We start from the raw sequence: 16,188 nt of genomic DNA, 5'->3' as shown, positions 1-16,188 counted from the left end.
GTTGGTTGCACATTTATTTCTTCTTCCACTCATTCATTGTCATGCTCGTGCCCTGAATTCTGCTACAGGCTACCTCTTTTCCTCTTTGTCTCACTCCAGAAAAGAGGTACCTGATTCTCCTTAATCTTACAACATTGTAAATTTGAAATCAAGTATCCCAGAGGCTTCCTCCACTCCTCCGTGCTGCTGAGAGACCAGTGCATAGAGTGGCAATATTTCCTGACTTAGCTCATGCCTTCTCCATGCACACTACCAGGCAGGAAGTTAATGACGGCTTGGCCTGTGCCTGCATTTGTAACAGGAGTGGGGTTGAGATTCTCACTAGTTTTTTCAAGCAATGTATGCTGATGACCAGCCATCTGATGGTACTAACAATTCACTGATCCTACGCAGGGCGCCCAAGAACAGCATTTTAATCCAGACTGAGTAATTTAGGGTCACCTTAGCTGTAGAGAGGTCCTGAGCATGGCAGATGCCTACATGCTGAAGACATTACATTACATGTGCATGAAATCCAGATGTGCCGCTGGCAAGATGGATGTCACTGGCCATGCACAATGGGCTGGTGAGCTGTGAGGCTAGAGACCAGAGCCGGGGCTCTGCTCCTCTTCAGTGCTACCCTGATCTCAAGGTTGGCTTCAGACCTGAAGCATTAATTTTACTTTCAGAAGTAAAATTCTGAAGTGCTATTATTCATTGCAACAACTCTAGATATTCCTAATAACCACATGGCTTTAAAATCCTTCCTTAAATTTAGTTGTTTGTCCTGCTCCTGCAGCAAGGAGCTCCACAGCCTAATTACATATGCCATGGAAATGCATGCTCAAATATCCACTACAAGTTGTCTTCCCTTTCAATTTCCTTGAAGGTCTTCATGTTCTCATATTAATGAGTTGGTATCCCTAAAGTCTGGAGGGGACTTTGGTGGGAAGGTTAGTCTATTTTCAAACATTTCTATTGAATACTGAGCTAAGTCCAAGCCAGCCGCCTGCAGGCAAAAGAGTCCACAGTCTGTTCTCTCTGATCCCTCTTAGCCAACCAATCCTATTCGCACTGACTTCTCAAATCTCCATCTTTACAGCATTTTTTTCCCCAGAACAGAGAAACAGAGACATGCAGGCAGAAATTGACAGGTAAGAAAAGACATACGTACCATCTAACTGACAGTCTAACAAGCAACCCTTGAGACAGACTGATTTCCAAATGATCTTAGGTTTCATTTAAGAACATTTTCCTATTTATTTTCAGCACGGCTAGCACCAGCTCTGAGATCCTAAACTCCATGGTACCACTAACTCCTTGTGACATGGGCAAACAGTTTATCTGCTGATGTAAAGGGACTTTTCAACCATGTCTTTTCCTGCTACTCTCCATGACTTGCTTTCAACTTGGAACCATACCAAATACTGTGAAACATTTGTGAGAGCAGAGCTCGTCTTAGTTTCTTTCTCTTGCAGAACATTGTCAGAGATCCAGGAAAACAGACAAAATTCTGCAAACACTGGTATTAACAAAACCAGAAGAAAATACTCCAGCATTTCTTTCTTACTTTCTCCCCAGAGCTTTGCCATTCAATCCAGGGTCTCAGAATTAGCTGACACAATGGTGCAGGACATTCAGTCAGTGAAACCTTTGAAAATGCCAAGCAAGTCCCCAAAAGGCAATGCCATTACCAAGCTCAGAGTTCAGCCCATCAGCTGTCACCATGTTAAGCTCTCATTTTCAATAAAAGCAGTTGCCTCTTTCAACTGTCAGACCTGAGCAGAGCTTGCTCTTCATGCTCTCAAAACGGGAGCCCAGATGCTGTGATCACCTGGTCATCAGATGCACTCTTTCTCGTCTGCATCCCTGGTTTCTCTCGAGTAACATGGAAGGATCAAAACAGTTTCACAATAATGAGCTTTACTCCTTCCTGTGGTCCTCAGCACATTTTTAAATGAAAGAATCAGCTTACACATAAGAGCCACAAACAAACATGAGGAGCTTAAGATATAAGCGATTCAGTAGCCTAAAGTATCATGCATGTTGGGCAATCATAAATTTAAAGTGAAAATCCCTACCAATTTTGTTTTGCATTAGATATTAAATAAAACCTACTTGTGAAGCCAGATTACTAAGAAACCTTTTTGCCTGTTGTATTTTTTTAAAAAATCAAAACAGGATTAAAACATCTTTTGGAGACTCGCTGTCATTTTATCTGGGTAAATAGGCTTAGAGAGCCTAACAGTCAATTTATAATGAAAGCTTTTGTTCTTGGTACTGTGATGCAGCCCTGCAAATTTGCCCACAGCTGTAGCAGTTTCAGATGGTTTTGACAGGTAAATAAAACACCGTTTATATCTGTCATTTTTATTAATCTGCAGAGTAAGGAACTAGCAATTGTATTTTGTTTCCAAGTGGATAAATTTTCATTATGATCTTGGCAGGAGTGGTATAGAATATTGTGCACCTATGACTTTTATAGTTGAGAGTCCAAAACATGAAGAGTCTTTGCCCAGCTATTGAGTTGGATAACAAATGGGAGAGAAATGCTAAATCAGTAATAACCACCATAATAAAAAAGCACAAGGAATTTGGGACTTAGCCCTGTTTGAGTTTTACTGACATAAGGGCCAAATAAACCAAACTGCAGGTCTTGACATCAGCTGCACTGCTTCAGCTCTCAGTTATTCTGAACCATACTTCTAGGAAGCTGTGTCAGGATCTGGCTGAGCTTTAAAAACCCATGATTCGGCCTCCTCAGTGACTTATGCTTCTTAGCTGCCACAGGGCAAAGGGTTTCAGACACTCCTCAAGCCTTGGTGGTGAAGAAAAAAATTATTTGCAGAAGAAGGTACCGCTTAAGAACGAGTGGCAGAATCCATCTGTGTCTTAATATATTGGTCAGAAACTATATCATATTGGTGAGAGGCAAAAAAAGAGAAATCCTGGTGGAACTTTCTTAAATGCCAGTCACGTCTGCTCAGCTTCTCACTCAGGTAGGTTGGCAGATGGTCAGCAAATAGTCTCACTTTTACAATGCAACCTACACAGGTTTTCAGTGTGAAAATTAGCATCCAATTATTTTCAAGCATTAATGTTCTCCAAGGAAGCAAGTTACCTCTATTTTAATTCTGCTTAGGCTCTGTTTGCTCAGACACGTAAGCCAATCTTGCAGGCACTACAACTCATGTACACAGGCAGAATGGTAAGCCAGGGAAGAGTACTAGAAATGTGGAATAATGCAAATTCCCAGGGAGTGAGTCGCATGGCTTCCAACTTTTAGAAGAGACGGGGAGGAGACAAATCAAGTGAGGAAGGCATACAGCATCCCCCAAAAAGAATGATTCCCCACCCTTCCCCCATCTAAAAGCCTACCGCAAAAACTGTCTCACAGCTATCAGTCAGCTGCCTAAACCATTAGAGAAGGCTACAGTCCATTGAGCATCAAGCTCTGCTATGAGACCCTTGGTATGACACATCCAGCAGGACTGTAGATATTCAGATGAGTTGGCGTCAGGCCCTGCATCTCCCAAAGAACAGTGGGAGGGCATTCCTCACCTCCCTGTCCCCATCACCACCATCCTGAGACCCACACAAGGCAAGGCACGATCACTGCATTACAGAAGTAGGCAGCCTTGGGACAGGCAGGATGTGTGCCAGAGCGTGGCCACTCTCAGATGAGCGCTGGCTTTCCTTGGCACAGCACACAGGTCCATAAAGGGGAAAGAAGACATGGGGCAAAACCTGTTTTGCTCAGGATTTCAGCATATTACCTTATGTGCTAGGATCTGTCCCTAAAATGGAAACAGGTATCAGCCAAGCTGAACCTTGCAACCCTTTTCTTGTGCAAGGATCCCTTGTTATCACAGGTAACAGGACTACCCAGAGTAACAAAGCCTGTCTGCATATCTGGGCTTGATCCCACAAGCAGAGGTCTGCAGCCTTCCTTGCTGCCTGCAGCTGTGTCATGTTAGGTAAAAATGCTGCTGTGTATATCACTGTAAGGAAGCTGCCATCCTGAAAATATGTGGACTGCTTTTAATTGTCATTAAATAGGGAGAATAATGTCCCAGGGTGGCACCTTACATTCTGCTGAGGTGGCATCTGTTTCATTCTCCTGGGTGGTGGAGAACCCCAGTCCATATCAAGGAGCATCTCAATGCTGCAGTTTCAGCAGGTACAATTGTAACCTGCCGTTTTCCTTCTCCAGCTTGTGCAACTGGGAGCATGGGAGCTGTGGCAAACCCACAGAGCCCCTACTAGCCATCCCCTGGGAAACACCGGTGAGGTGGGGCTGTGTCCTGCCACGTGTTTGTACAGATTGAAGTTGTATTTTTAAAAGCAGTCAGCACATTAAACGCACCCTTTGCATCGCTTCTGGGATCATCGCAACTGGGTACCCACTAGGCGACAAAAAAGCCTCTGTCGCCAAGATGCGCTCTACTCCAAGGAGCAGTCCACGCGTCCCTCCCATGCCACAGCTGCACGGCTCTGAGGCCCGCACAGGCACCTGGGGGCAAGGCTGCCAGGCAGCAGAGAGGCAGACATAGCCGCCCTCCACCCCACATTTCCCTGGAAAACACCGCTGAGGCGCAAAATTCTGGAGCCCTGGACCTGGGCAGAGCTCTGGCAGAGCCCCTCTGGGTTTGGGGTCCTGTTCCGGGTGGCAGGGAGACCCCCTGCAAGCAGCAGGCCCTAGTTCCCGCAGGCTGGAGCATCGCTGCCACCGGGCCCACCGTGGTCCCCCCGCCCCAGCGCCCACCGCCCTCCGCGGGCTCACCTGCTCGGGCCCCTGGAAGCAGATCCTGCAGAGCGGGGTACGGATGCCGCTGTCGACGCTGCTGCCCAGCGAATAGCGGTCCTCGGCCTTGCCCTTGCCGAAGTCATCCGAGGAGGTGCTGCTGGGCAGGGAGGCGGGCGGCTCCCCGGCGGGGCTGCCCCACTCCTCGGCGGCCGGGCTGCCCGCTCCGCCGCCGCCCGCCGCCGCCGCCGCCCGCCAGCCGGGCCCGCGCCCCCCGGGCGGTGCAGCCCCCGCCGGGCCGCCCGCCGCCGCCTCTGCGCCGCCGGGCATGGGGAGCGGCGGCGGCGGGGAGGGCGGCGGCGGCGCGGGGGGTCTCCGCAGCAGGAAGACCTTCAGGTCATTGAAGAGCATGCGGCAGCGGCACTTGAGGAGGCCTTGGTTTCGCAACATCTGTCTCGGACGGAGGAGCCCGCAGCAGCAGTAGCAGAAAATGACCGCGCCGGGTGGTATTAACATGTGCCTTTCCTTGGCAGGCGGGGACGGGGTGGGAAAGAACAGGGCAGCAGCCGGGCGCCCCGCGGCCGGGGGGCTCCGCTGCGGCCTCAGTGTCTGGGGGGGCTGCGCTGGCCGGCGGGGAAAGGACAAAAGCAGAGCCGGAGGGCGAGGGGGCGAAATGCCCGGCAGCCCGCTGGAATCCGGCGAGGATGACAGTTAAAAAAAAAAATACAAAAAGCACACACACAAAAAAAACCCCAAAAACACACCACCAAAAAACCCGACTCTGCGCTTCTGGGGATTCTCACCCCCGCCCCCCCCCTCCAGAAGTTTGTTTAGAAATCAGCGGGAGGAGGAAATATATCTCCCACGCCCGAGGGTCCAGGGGTGCGGGCGGCAGGCTCGGGAGAAAGCCCCTGATCGGCTCTCGCAACTCCTAAGCCTGTAAAAAAGAAGGGTCCACGTCTCCGGTGGGTGTGGGGAGGAGGGAGAATATGGTTCTTTCGACAGTATTTGGCATCTCAAGGAATTTTCCTTTTTCTTCTATTTTTTTCATAATATTTTTTTCAATTAAAAAATAAAACCCGATCACACGAGACCCAGACAAAATAGCAGCCGGTCTGGCTATCAAAATGCAAAATTGGTGGCTGTTGTTATTATCAAAATTGCCTCTTTGACAAAAAAGACCTTCACATTGTTTGTGGGAAAACACCCTACGTTTCCAACACTGTACTCCCAGGTGGCGTCAGATTTTACCGTCACCTTTAAAAGATTTCATTGTAAATATTAAAAGTCCTGAAAGAAATAATTAGCATTCAATGAGCTTAATCTCAGATGTACTGAGATAAATAATTTTATATATATAATATATATATAATATATCATATATATTTCATATATATTCATATATTCTGACCTTCTCTATTCCAGCAGCTGTCTGGACCACACCAAAAAAAATCAAAGTGAAATTGGTGAGGGAAGGCGGCTGTGTTATTCCCTAAGCTGTTACCATCCTGGACCAAAAAAACCCGTTGAAATCGGATCTATTCTTCGCATGTAATTGACCGGGGAAACGTGGATCTTACATGGTCACGTTTCCTTTCCTCCTTTCACAAAACAGGAACGTCATCAAACGCATTGGCAGCTTGTACAGACCATTGTGGATGGCGAGGCAGCCAGGGCTCTATCAGCAATTGCAGGGACCTCCTTTTGATGCATTGAACGAGGCTCCTTCTTTCTCTCCACCACCGTCCCCACCTTCATTTTCCTCCCCTTCTATCCTCCTCCTCCTCTGACTGTTGCTCTCCCTCACAAGCATTGACATTCAACCATCGCAAGTCTGTCGCACTCTCGCTGGCAGGGAAAAAAAACACCAAAAAAACCAACCAGGCAGATAATTCTCTTCTTCCTCCTAAAAGGCTCGGATGGAGCACAATGCGCCAGACACATGGGGCAGCATGGCTTATTTTTCGTGCGGCTCCTACCGCTTTGGCAACATCGAGCTGGTGTACGCGTGTGTGCCTTCCTCCCTCAGCAGCAGCCTCCTCTCCGCTCTCCCATCCGGCTTGCCGTGATGATGTTGCTGTTGCTATCTCCCTTGGATGCAATGGGGAAGGCAGATTGTTTGCAGTGCAAGCGGGGATTTGCAGGAAGGGAGGGGTGTAACGTGGCCGCGCTCTCCTCCCTCCCCCGGCTTTGGAAAAAAAAACAAACAAAAAACAACACAACAGAGGGGGGGGGTGGAAAAAAAAAAAAAAAAGCAAGCAAAAAGGCGGGGTGAGAGGGGGGAGAATCAAAGGGAGAAATGGGGCCCTTCCCAACCTTTGATGCCCCGGGCTGCCGGCTGCCTGCGAGAGCCCACGCCGGGGAAGGGAGGAGGGGCGGGGGAAGGGGCTGGGCGGCCGCTGCGGCTTCAGCACCAGGAGCCGCGGACAGCTCCGCCAGGCGCGGGCGGGGCACGGCGGCTCCGCCCTGCTCCGCGCCGCGCCGCGCGCCCCCGGCCGCCCGTCCCCCGCCGCCCAGCGGGCCCGGCGAGCCCCGCGGGCCGCCCTGCCCAGCCCCACAACCAGACCTGCCCAGCCCCACAACCAGCCCGGCGAGCCCCGCGGACCGCCCTGCCCAGCCCCACAACCAGCCCTGCCCAGCCCCACAACCAGCCCGGCGAGCCCCGCGGGCCGACCTGCCCAGCCCCACAACCAGCCCGGCGAGCCCCGCAGCCAGCCCTGCCGAGCCCCGCAGCCAGCCCTGCCCGGCCCCACAACCAGCCCTGCCCGGCCCCGCAGCCAGCCCTGCCGAGCCCCGCAGCCAGCCCTGCCCGGCCCCACAACCAGCCCTGCCCAGCCCCGCAGCCAGCCCTGCCGAGCGCGGGCACCGCGGGAGGCGGCCCCGCCGGCTCGGAACCGCCAGCAGGTAGCGAAGCCTCTGCGCTCCGGCTCCCGCTGGCCGCTGCGGGGAAATCGGGAAACTTTCAGGGGCAGGTGGCAGGGATCGAGTTTGGTGATTTCTCGGGCAATGGTGCCTGCTTTACAGGTTCCCAGCAGGAAGCCGAAATCCCACTAACAAACTTTTCCCTAGCAGATTAATTAGTTGCAGAGGATTTCATGGTTAAATAGCTATGATAATATTTTTTCATTTCGCTCCAGCAGCGTTTCCTCACTGATAATTTGTTTTGTTTCAGTAGCATATATTTCAGTAGAAATATGGGTTCCTTGTAGCCCAATGAAAGGTAAATATGACTGAACACTATCGCTTAATTAGCGATTTTCTAAAAGTAACCAATGGCTGCCAAAGCCTATTGTTTTCACTCTCTTCAGCCTATCCGAAAATGCAGGTAGCATTGCTAGATTCCTTTAGCTTTTCTCTGCAAGTATTAGCAAAGGTGGCTTTCTCCACATTGTCCTGCTATGTTTGTCCATGCAGCCCCATCCAGTCTCCGAATACAAGGGGAAAGGTAGTTCTCCACTGGAACTTTGTCTTTGCCATCCCAGCTGGGACAGCTGACAAAGGTGATGGGTTTGATGTGGACCAAAATTATCAATGATACAGATGATCTGAAGGCTTCTAAGTCTATGCAATGCCGCTAACGTCCATGCAATATCTCAGCTTGGGGACCAGTGGACACTTGCCAGATGGGACACACCTTTTGGTAACATAGAGCTGGTCCCACATCATGTCAATGCCATTGAAATGTCAGGCTCCTTAATTCAGTTTCTCCATAGGGTATCCTCAAACTCCTGCTCCAGTAGGATGTAGCATACACCAACACCCAGGCTGAGTTCTCTAGCTGGTCTTATGCATGAGGTCTTCATTGGCAATGACATGGGAGTTACAGCTGACAGACAATCTAATGCCATTCAAAAGTTGTGCTGGGCCCTAGAAAATAACTTGAAATTGTCTCAGAATAAGGTGTGACACGTATAAACCACTGTGCCATGATCAGCAGAGGAATGTGTTGTTACCTAATTAAAAAAGGAGCAAAACTGATTATTCACTACAGGAAAATGAAAACAGCACATGCAATTAATTTCCAGCAAATAAATTACACATCGGGATGCTCTAAAGCTAAAACATTTATCACTGCAGCCTGCTATTTCTCAGAAAAACTGGGCAGATTTGCCAGGGTGGCTCTCTACAACATATTTAAGGCTGCTCAGGATTTCATGTGTCTAATGTGGTCATTAGAGAAATAATAATGGAAAGAGCATTTTAGGGACTTCCTGAGCATGACACAGAATGGCTAGAGGCTGAATCTCTGTGCCCATGCTCCAGGATGGCTTTCCACACCCCCTGCTTTTTATTGCCCTCATCCCATCTTCTTGTTTTGATGTCGCCAACATTTTTAGAATGGTTCCATCAATAACACAATTGGATAAAAATATATTGTTGTCACCCTTTACTTGTGTAAAGCATCTTTCATCCTTCCCTCCTGCCCATGCCTGGTTTTACAGAAAGAATATGCTCAGGGTAGAGGAAATCTTTGTATTATACTCTGGGTTTTAATGTATGGGCTGTGAGCCCAGAGAGCTGAATGGCTGATAAATGTGACAAAATAAATAAAACAAATAATAAATCGGAGGTGCTCCATATGCTTCCCAGAGGTGAGTGGGTACTATTATTCCTCTTCTGGTAAATGGGCCAGCGGCCAACGTTTTCACACTTGGATGCTGCATTCAGATCCCTTGGTATCGATCAAGGTGCCTTGCTTAAAATGATCACACTGCAAAGAGTTGGCTCAAGACACTTCGGTGAGATCCTGGTGAAAGCAGAGGGCTGCCAGGAGGCCAGTGCAGCCTTCCAGACTTTGCTTCACAGGAAGTTACATGCAGCAAATGATGGGCATCACTTCCTTTTGCAGAAGGGCCTGTCTCTGGGAGTTTTGATGGTGTCTCTCTTGATCCCACTAATATTCATGAGGTTAACATAGGGAGGAAACATAGGGAAGCATCAGCTCTGGCACACACTACCCGTGCCTTCCTCAGGTAGAGAAAGAGGAACTAAAAAACATGGATCCATCAGCTGAGAGGGGAGAACTGGTTCCTCTTGATTACTTACATCTGAGCTACCAACTGGGAAATCAGAAGGGGAGATGCCCAGGTATCTCAGCGCAGACCTGCATGCCTGTTTGTTATAGAACCTGCATCAGGACGGATTCAGATGTCAGGATGCAGGTTGGTCTCACAGCAGATACTCTAATCCTGATCTTCTAGAGCAGAGTGTGGGCCCATTGGTCCTTAGCTACCACCTCAACAAGGAGGAAAAAAGTATTGCTGTTTATGTGCCTCCTCTTGACCTCTGTACAAGCCACCGCTCAGTACAGAGGTGGTAGACGAAGGAAGGAAGAAGGTGCCTAGAGCTGCAGCAATACTTTATCTGTCTATGTGGTGGTCTGATATAACATGATATATATTTTTTTTTAATGTTAGGTCAGAGATTTAAAAGTGGCAGAGACAGTGAGAGGGCAAACACAAGCAGGAAAGCTCTGCATGGACTGCGGCCGAAAAGCCTGAACACAGCATACTGGTCATTGTGCATGAGTATGTGAGAGACAGACAATATAAATGCTGATGTGGACAGCCAGGATCAGAGAGCCAGAGAGCTGCCAGAGAAACATCCCTTTGTGTTTTCCATCTCTCAGGAAGTAAACAGTTACCTAAACCCATTTTCATGCCCACCTACTCAGTCAATAGCTGCACTGCGCCTCCTGCTCCACTTAGAGCTCCTTAATGGTGCAGAGGAGCTTTGATTGCTGTGGCGTGGGCCCCATCACTCTGGCAAACCATTACTTAAATCCAATCCATCGAAGGTTCCTACTGCTCTCTCAGTGATGGGGAGCTGCTCATCAGCTGAGTACCCTGTGATTGCTCGTCACAGCCAGACTTCCTGGTTCCTTTTCCAGGATGGAGATACTAAATAAATCTCAAGTGATGCAATTACCATAACTCAGTTGACGAAGCTTGTGGGTAGATGCAGCCAGCTGCTGGAGGGAGTTCTGTCGCATTTTCTTTGGTCTGTCTTTCTTTCTGGGCAGTTGTAAATGTGCTGATGCAAAGGATGCTGCTGGCAAGATGGGCTCTGCAGGTGGGGGTTATGCATCTTCCAAGGATTCAGAAATAATCCATGCACTGATTAGAATGATCTTTTCAACAGGGATGAGAAATCATTTCTGGAGTGCTTTACTTTGGTATATCTGCTGCCTTGGGCTAGAGCAAAAAGCATGGTACCCTGCACACAGGGAGTCCCTGTGCTATTGCTTTCTCCCCAAGCAGGGCCCGACCTTCCACTCCCTCTCTTTCTGCAAGGATCACGGTCTGCCTCTGAGTTGATATAGAGAAAATTTTTCTACTTCCATGGCACCTTGCTCTCTGCCAAGAAAAGAGAAGGAAATATTCTTTTTTGAAAAATCAGGCATGTCCCACAATAGGAGTCCAAGCAAAGAAGTAGAACTGCACATCTCTTTCCTTGGGTTTAGGAAGAAATCCAGATCTTAGTTTTACTGAGTTTGTCTTGAGGCCAGTCAATGTGCAGAAGTATGCGAGAGAGATGATACAACTGCTGATAAGGACAGCCCCCACCTTTCCTCCTTTAGGATCTGGATTTCAAATTCAAACTTGCAAAGCCACAGCACTTCTATTCAGAACTAGACAACCCCAAACATAGAGCTTTCCTGGTAACAAGTCCTACACTAACTCCTACAAAAGGAATTCCTTGTCCCCTTGGGTGACTAGTCAGAACTGTGACTTGAATAGAGCAGCTGCAATAGATGGTGCATTTCAGGATATCTTCTAAGGCATTTAGCCAAATCCTGAGTGGTTTTAACTATCCAGGAATGTAGTAATTGTCATGAAATCCCAAACCTAAAATTGGAATTTAGACATTACAAAAAAAGAAAGAGGAGAAAGTATATAATCACGGCCCCTTGGATATTTCCACTACTCTCCTGAGTCAAGTCAAATTTGTTTCAGGTCTCCAATTGCATTCTCAGATGTATGCTATTTTAGCAACATGCAACAGTCCTAGAATGAGCTCTCACTCATCTGACATGGGATTCATAGAGAAAACAATGTTGTTAAACAAGCCCAGTAGGGGCTGATCCTGAGAGATACGCTATGCTCTCCAAATCAAGGTGAACTCAGAGGATCTAGCATGTCATCAGGCATTTCCTTAGTTACCAGGATTCATGATCTGACACAGTAATACTGAAGATATTCCTCTTAGTACCATCATGATTATACTGTGGCACAACACTGCCATAGTCAGCTTAAGAAAACAGGAGTAACTTTGTACGGGAAGAATAAAAGTCTGTCCTCAGGAGGACCCATTTGTGGCACAAAAGGGTCATGTGTAGTGACACTATGCCAGGATGTGCAGGAGATGGATCCTGTGAATCCTGTGCTGAGCTGAGATCCCTCTTGAGCTACAGCTCTGCTCCAGTATAATAAGCATCCTGAACATTTGAGACTGTTTCCCTAAATTCTTACAAATCCAAATCTTAGGATTTAACATCTCAGGCTGCCCAGATAACTTCCTCAGCTACAGCACCTTGTTTCTGGATCAGCAGGCAAATACACACATGCTGCATAAATACAACGCAGGCAGTGAAGTCACTTACAAGCCAGATAACCTTCTTAGTCTCATCCGTAGTAGATGAGTTTTCATGTTGGCAGAGTCCAAGGTCCAGACATGAGCTGAAGACCATTTTAGGTGTCTCCTAAGCGACCCTCATTGCATATAGTGGGTCTTGAGAAGGGAGGGAACACGGGAGATCAGAGAAAGGCACACAGTGAAGAACATTGTAGGAGGACATCCTAGTTTCTCCCTGCGCTGAAGAAGCACCCACCACATGCACCAGCTCCACATCATTTTCACAGCAAGAACAGTCAGTAGGTTTCCAGATCTGCTTAGAAATGACCGGTACAAAATAGCGGGCTAACCCACAGCCTGTTAAGATACTGTTTTGCCTCTTTCTCTGGCCCTGAATATGCTCTAGTGCACATCAGAAATACAGGAAAGCTCACAACTGTCTCTAGTAAGTGTGCAAAGATTTCACTAACAGGTATCACTCTCCTTGGTGACTTGTCCCCACACCTTTGCACAAAGGACAAGTGCAGTGCAAGGCTCCAACAGGAAGAGGTAAGAGAGATAAGAGGATGAACATGGATTTAAAGGCAGGGCTGTCAGAGATGGAGCGCTGCTGGTGATGAAAGCAGAGAGAAATGGAAGAGCAGTGAAAAGTTAATGGATTTACACCAGCGGAAACAGGAGCCGATTTTTGACCATTGCACTTCCAAGGAGGATACCTCAATAGTACCTCAGAATGGAAACCTTGTTCTGAAAGGGAGGTCTTGGCCTTGAATGTGGCCCAGGCACAGCATTTGAAAGGGAGCTTGGGCATCGCATTGACACACTCTCCCAGGGCCTCAGGAGCACATGAAGTGACAGACTATGACAAAGAATGGTAGCCTAGATCTACTGCTTCCTAATGCACTTTACGTTAATTAAAGGGAGATTTCAAAACCATATACATTTTCTTGCCAAGATAATTCATTGATTTAGAATTTTATGTAGTCAAAGGGCTTTATAATTACATTTTATGGCGGGGGCAGCATTTTAAGGATGGATGCTCCCAGGTGCTGAACACCTCCATGAAGGTGCTCAGCGCCCAGTGGGCTGAACCCTTGATGAGCTGGAAATCCCCTCTGGTCCTTGGGGTCACACAGCTCTTAATGACTTGGGCCCACTAGACTGACTTCAGTCTCACAGCCCCCAAAAGGAAACCGTCAAAAGCACTTGCTTCTGAGCCATTGTCTGCATGTAAGTGGCAATTCCCTGCTGTTGAAGGGGCTTTTCCTTCCTAACAGGCTTTAGCTCTCCCTGGTGATAGTTTTTTAACCCTCAGGACAGATGCAGGTGACTATGGTGATGGGCTGCTTCTAATACCAGCCCTTTCATTCTTAAGACTAATGTCGTTTCCCTGGATATTCCTCCCTGACAAATGCTTGCTGCTGTTCAAGAAGAGGGGGAAAACACAAGCCCTTAACCCCAGGAAATACTCCCCTCCCTAAGTCACCCCCAAACGCACATCCTTGCCTTCCTGCCCTGCCCAGTAAGGGCATGAATAAAATCCTGGCCCTGAAAGCACTTAAGCTAGGTGGGAAGAGCTACAAGATTTGCATAGGGAAACTGAGGCACAGGCAGGAAAATTCACTCATTCGAGTCAGCCGTGAAGCACTATGTAGGGACCTATTTTACTTCACAGCAAGACTCTCTTCTGAGAGGAATCTGCACATCCTTGTGTGATGTGCAAATAAGCACACATGCAATATATATCTGTTTTTCTTCCCTCTCTTTATGACTGAATAATGACACAATCTTTATTCCATGGAAGTTTTACTGCTGCTGTTTATTGCCCCCTGGAAACAGCATGACAACAGCCCACGGCTCCTCCACAGCAACTCGCAAAGGTCTCCTGAGCAGAGAATTATGCCCGTCGGACGCAATAAACAGCAGGAACAGTAGAGTGACAAAGCACCAAAGATCCTGCATTTGTGTAGAAACTATGAGAAGGAGGAAAGGATGCCCTGGAGGACAGATAGTGCCTTAGGAAAAAAGTTTCCAGCATGTTCTAAAAAGGAAGGTTTCCACACATAAGACAGGCCAAATTGGAACCTCATCCCACCCTTGAACTTGCCTGTGGTCTTGGGTAAAGCTCCCATGCCAGGCATGAAGGCCAGGAGAGCCAGCAGCATGGTGTCCCAGATCCTCCCCACCTACCCCTGGAGCAGCAAGGAAGGGCATTCAAGCTTGCTGTGACCCCACTGGAAGAGTTGGTGGCCATTGTTTCCCCTGCTCCCAGCCACCACCTGCCCCAGCACAGTGGCCACGTCATGGGTCTCGGATCAGACTCCCTGCACAAGAGGGTGCATGGGGCAAGGTGGGCTTAGCTCACTGTGGGACCAGCTTTTGCCACCTGCAGGGCATGGTGTTGTGGTACCCACAGTAACTCTGGGAATGGGCCTGGGTCTCATGAGACCCAGAGGAAGACCACAAGCTGCCAGGACTGCAGCAATGACTGTGCTTATGTACATTATGACAATGCGGAGCTGCTGCTGACATATGCTAAGTGAAGCCCATGGCTGGAGTCCCAGTCATCCAGACAAAAGGCAGAGCAGGCAGACCAACAACCTCTTCCTTGGGATGCTGCTTTTTCAGTTACATGGTGGCACTACACAGAGGAGAAGAGTTTCCTCTAGACACACCAGCTGACTCTAAAATTGGAAAATCACAGAATTGTCCCAGAGTACCCTGAGATGTAGCCTCCCCCTGACCTCCCTGATGTGGTTTGGGTGTGTGATATCAGGAAAGCTTGCATAGGCAGATGGTGTCTCCTCTATCTGAAGCTATCATGTGCTGGGACTCTGCTACTGAGCTCACACCTGTCCAGCTCTGATGCCTTTTGGGGAGCCCTCATTTAGGCTGATAAGGATCAAAACCATGAGGGATCTCAGCAAAGAAAACTGCCCACCCAGTCTCTTTTCTCTGACACAGAGCTGCTCCTGCAGTGCCATCGGCAATATGTGCTCCTACGAAATTGCTGTCCCAATGAAATCCTGACACACACATGAAAAAAAATTGATCTCCATTTATTGTCTTCCCACATCCCTCCTGCACCCCCACCCCCCTTTTCCAAGCCACTGAAGATCTCTCTGCTTGCAACTGCAGCTCTCCCCTTTCCTTCCTACTACCCTGCTATCCATCCCTCCTCTGGTCATCTCACATTGCCTCCAACCCTTTGCTCACGTTCTGCTTTGTGGCAAAAAGGAGATTAATATATCAAATAAAAATAACACAAAGGGATTTAGCACAGACACAAGATGCCAGGGTGACAGTCAGGATGCTGGAGCCATCTGCCAAGCCCAGACTCCACACCACTGGCAAAGCTGCTCTGCTGCCGGGTGCATCGAGGGCTCCCAAGTGAAAAGCACAGGAGTCCTCAGCTTGAGCTGAGCTCTGTGGCTGAAAGCAGAGACAGATGCACATCATCTGTGGATCAGGCCGAGAGGGGGACTCTTAACACACACTGATTATTGATATTTCATGGTCCTGACGTCCAGCAACCACACTGAGAAGAGACACAGGAGTTTGTTTTTCAGGTTTGCATTTAACCACGCCCCTTCTCACTGAATGTGAAAGCCAAGGCGAATCACAGATCACTGTGGAGTTCTTTGCTCACTAGGCTTGGGTCAAGACCCTGATTTTGTCATTCAGTCTGTATCAGCTGTAACAATTTCTACTCTACTCTGACCCAAGATGGTTCTGAACTATCGACTACAGGCAAAGCAAAGTCCAGTGGTTGCTGAGTCTCTCACCTATGAAATCATTAGGATAATCTCCATCTAAAGCATTGAACTTTTTCAGCAATCCTGTTTTCTCTTCTAGTAACTAAGCCTCAAGAACTCCTGACCCACCAGGTA

General features: G+C 48.4%; 1 protein-coding gene across 2 annotated transcripts in view; it reads right to left on the bottom strand.

Moving 5' to 3' along the window:
- Window positions 1-5,408, bottom strand: part of MARCHF4 (membrane associated ring-CH-type finger 4) — a 119,350-nt gene extending 113,942 nt beyond the window's left edge. For both annotated transcript variants that reach the window (XM_055813013.1, XM_027787149.2), the window contains exon 1: window positions 4,763-5,408. In XM_055813013.1, coding sequence (XP_055668988.1) covers window positions 4,763-5,239 — 477 coding nt within the window. In that variant the 5' untranslated portion in view covers window positions 5,240-5,408. The remainder of the gene's footprint in view (window positions 1-4,762) is intronic.
- Between the last annotated feature and the right edge of the window lie 10,780 nt (window positions 5,409-16,188).

This window comes from Falco peregrinus, chromosome 8 (genome assembly GCF_023634155.1).
Source record: "Falco peregrinus isolate bFalPer1 chromosome 8, bFalPer1.pri, whole genome shotgun sequence".
NCBI classification, from domain to species: Eukaryota; Metazoa; Chordata; class Aves; order Falconiformes; family Falconidae; genus Falco; species Falco peregrinus.
This window is presented reverse-complemented; position numbering and strand designations above follow the sequence as displayed.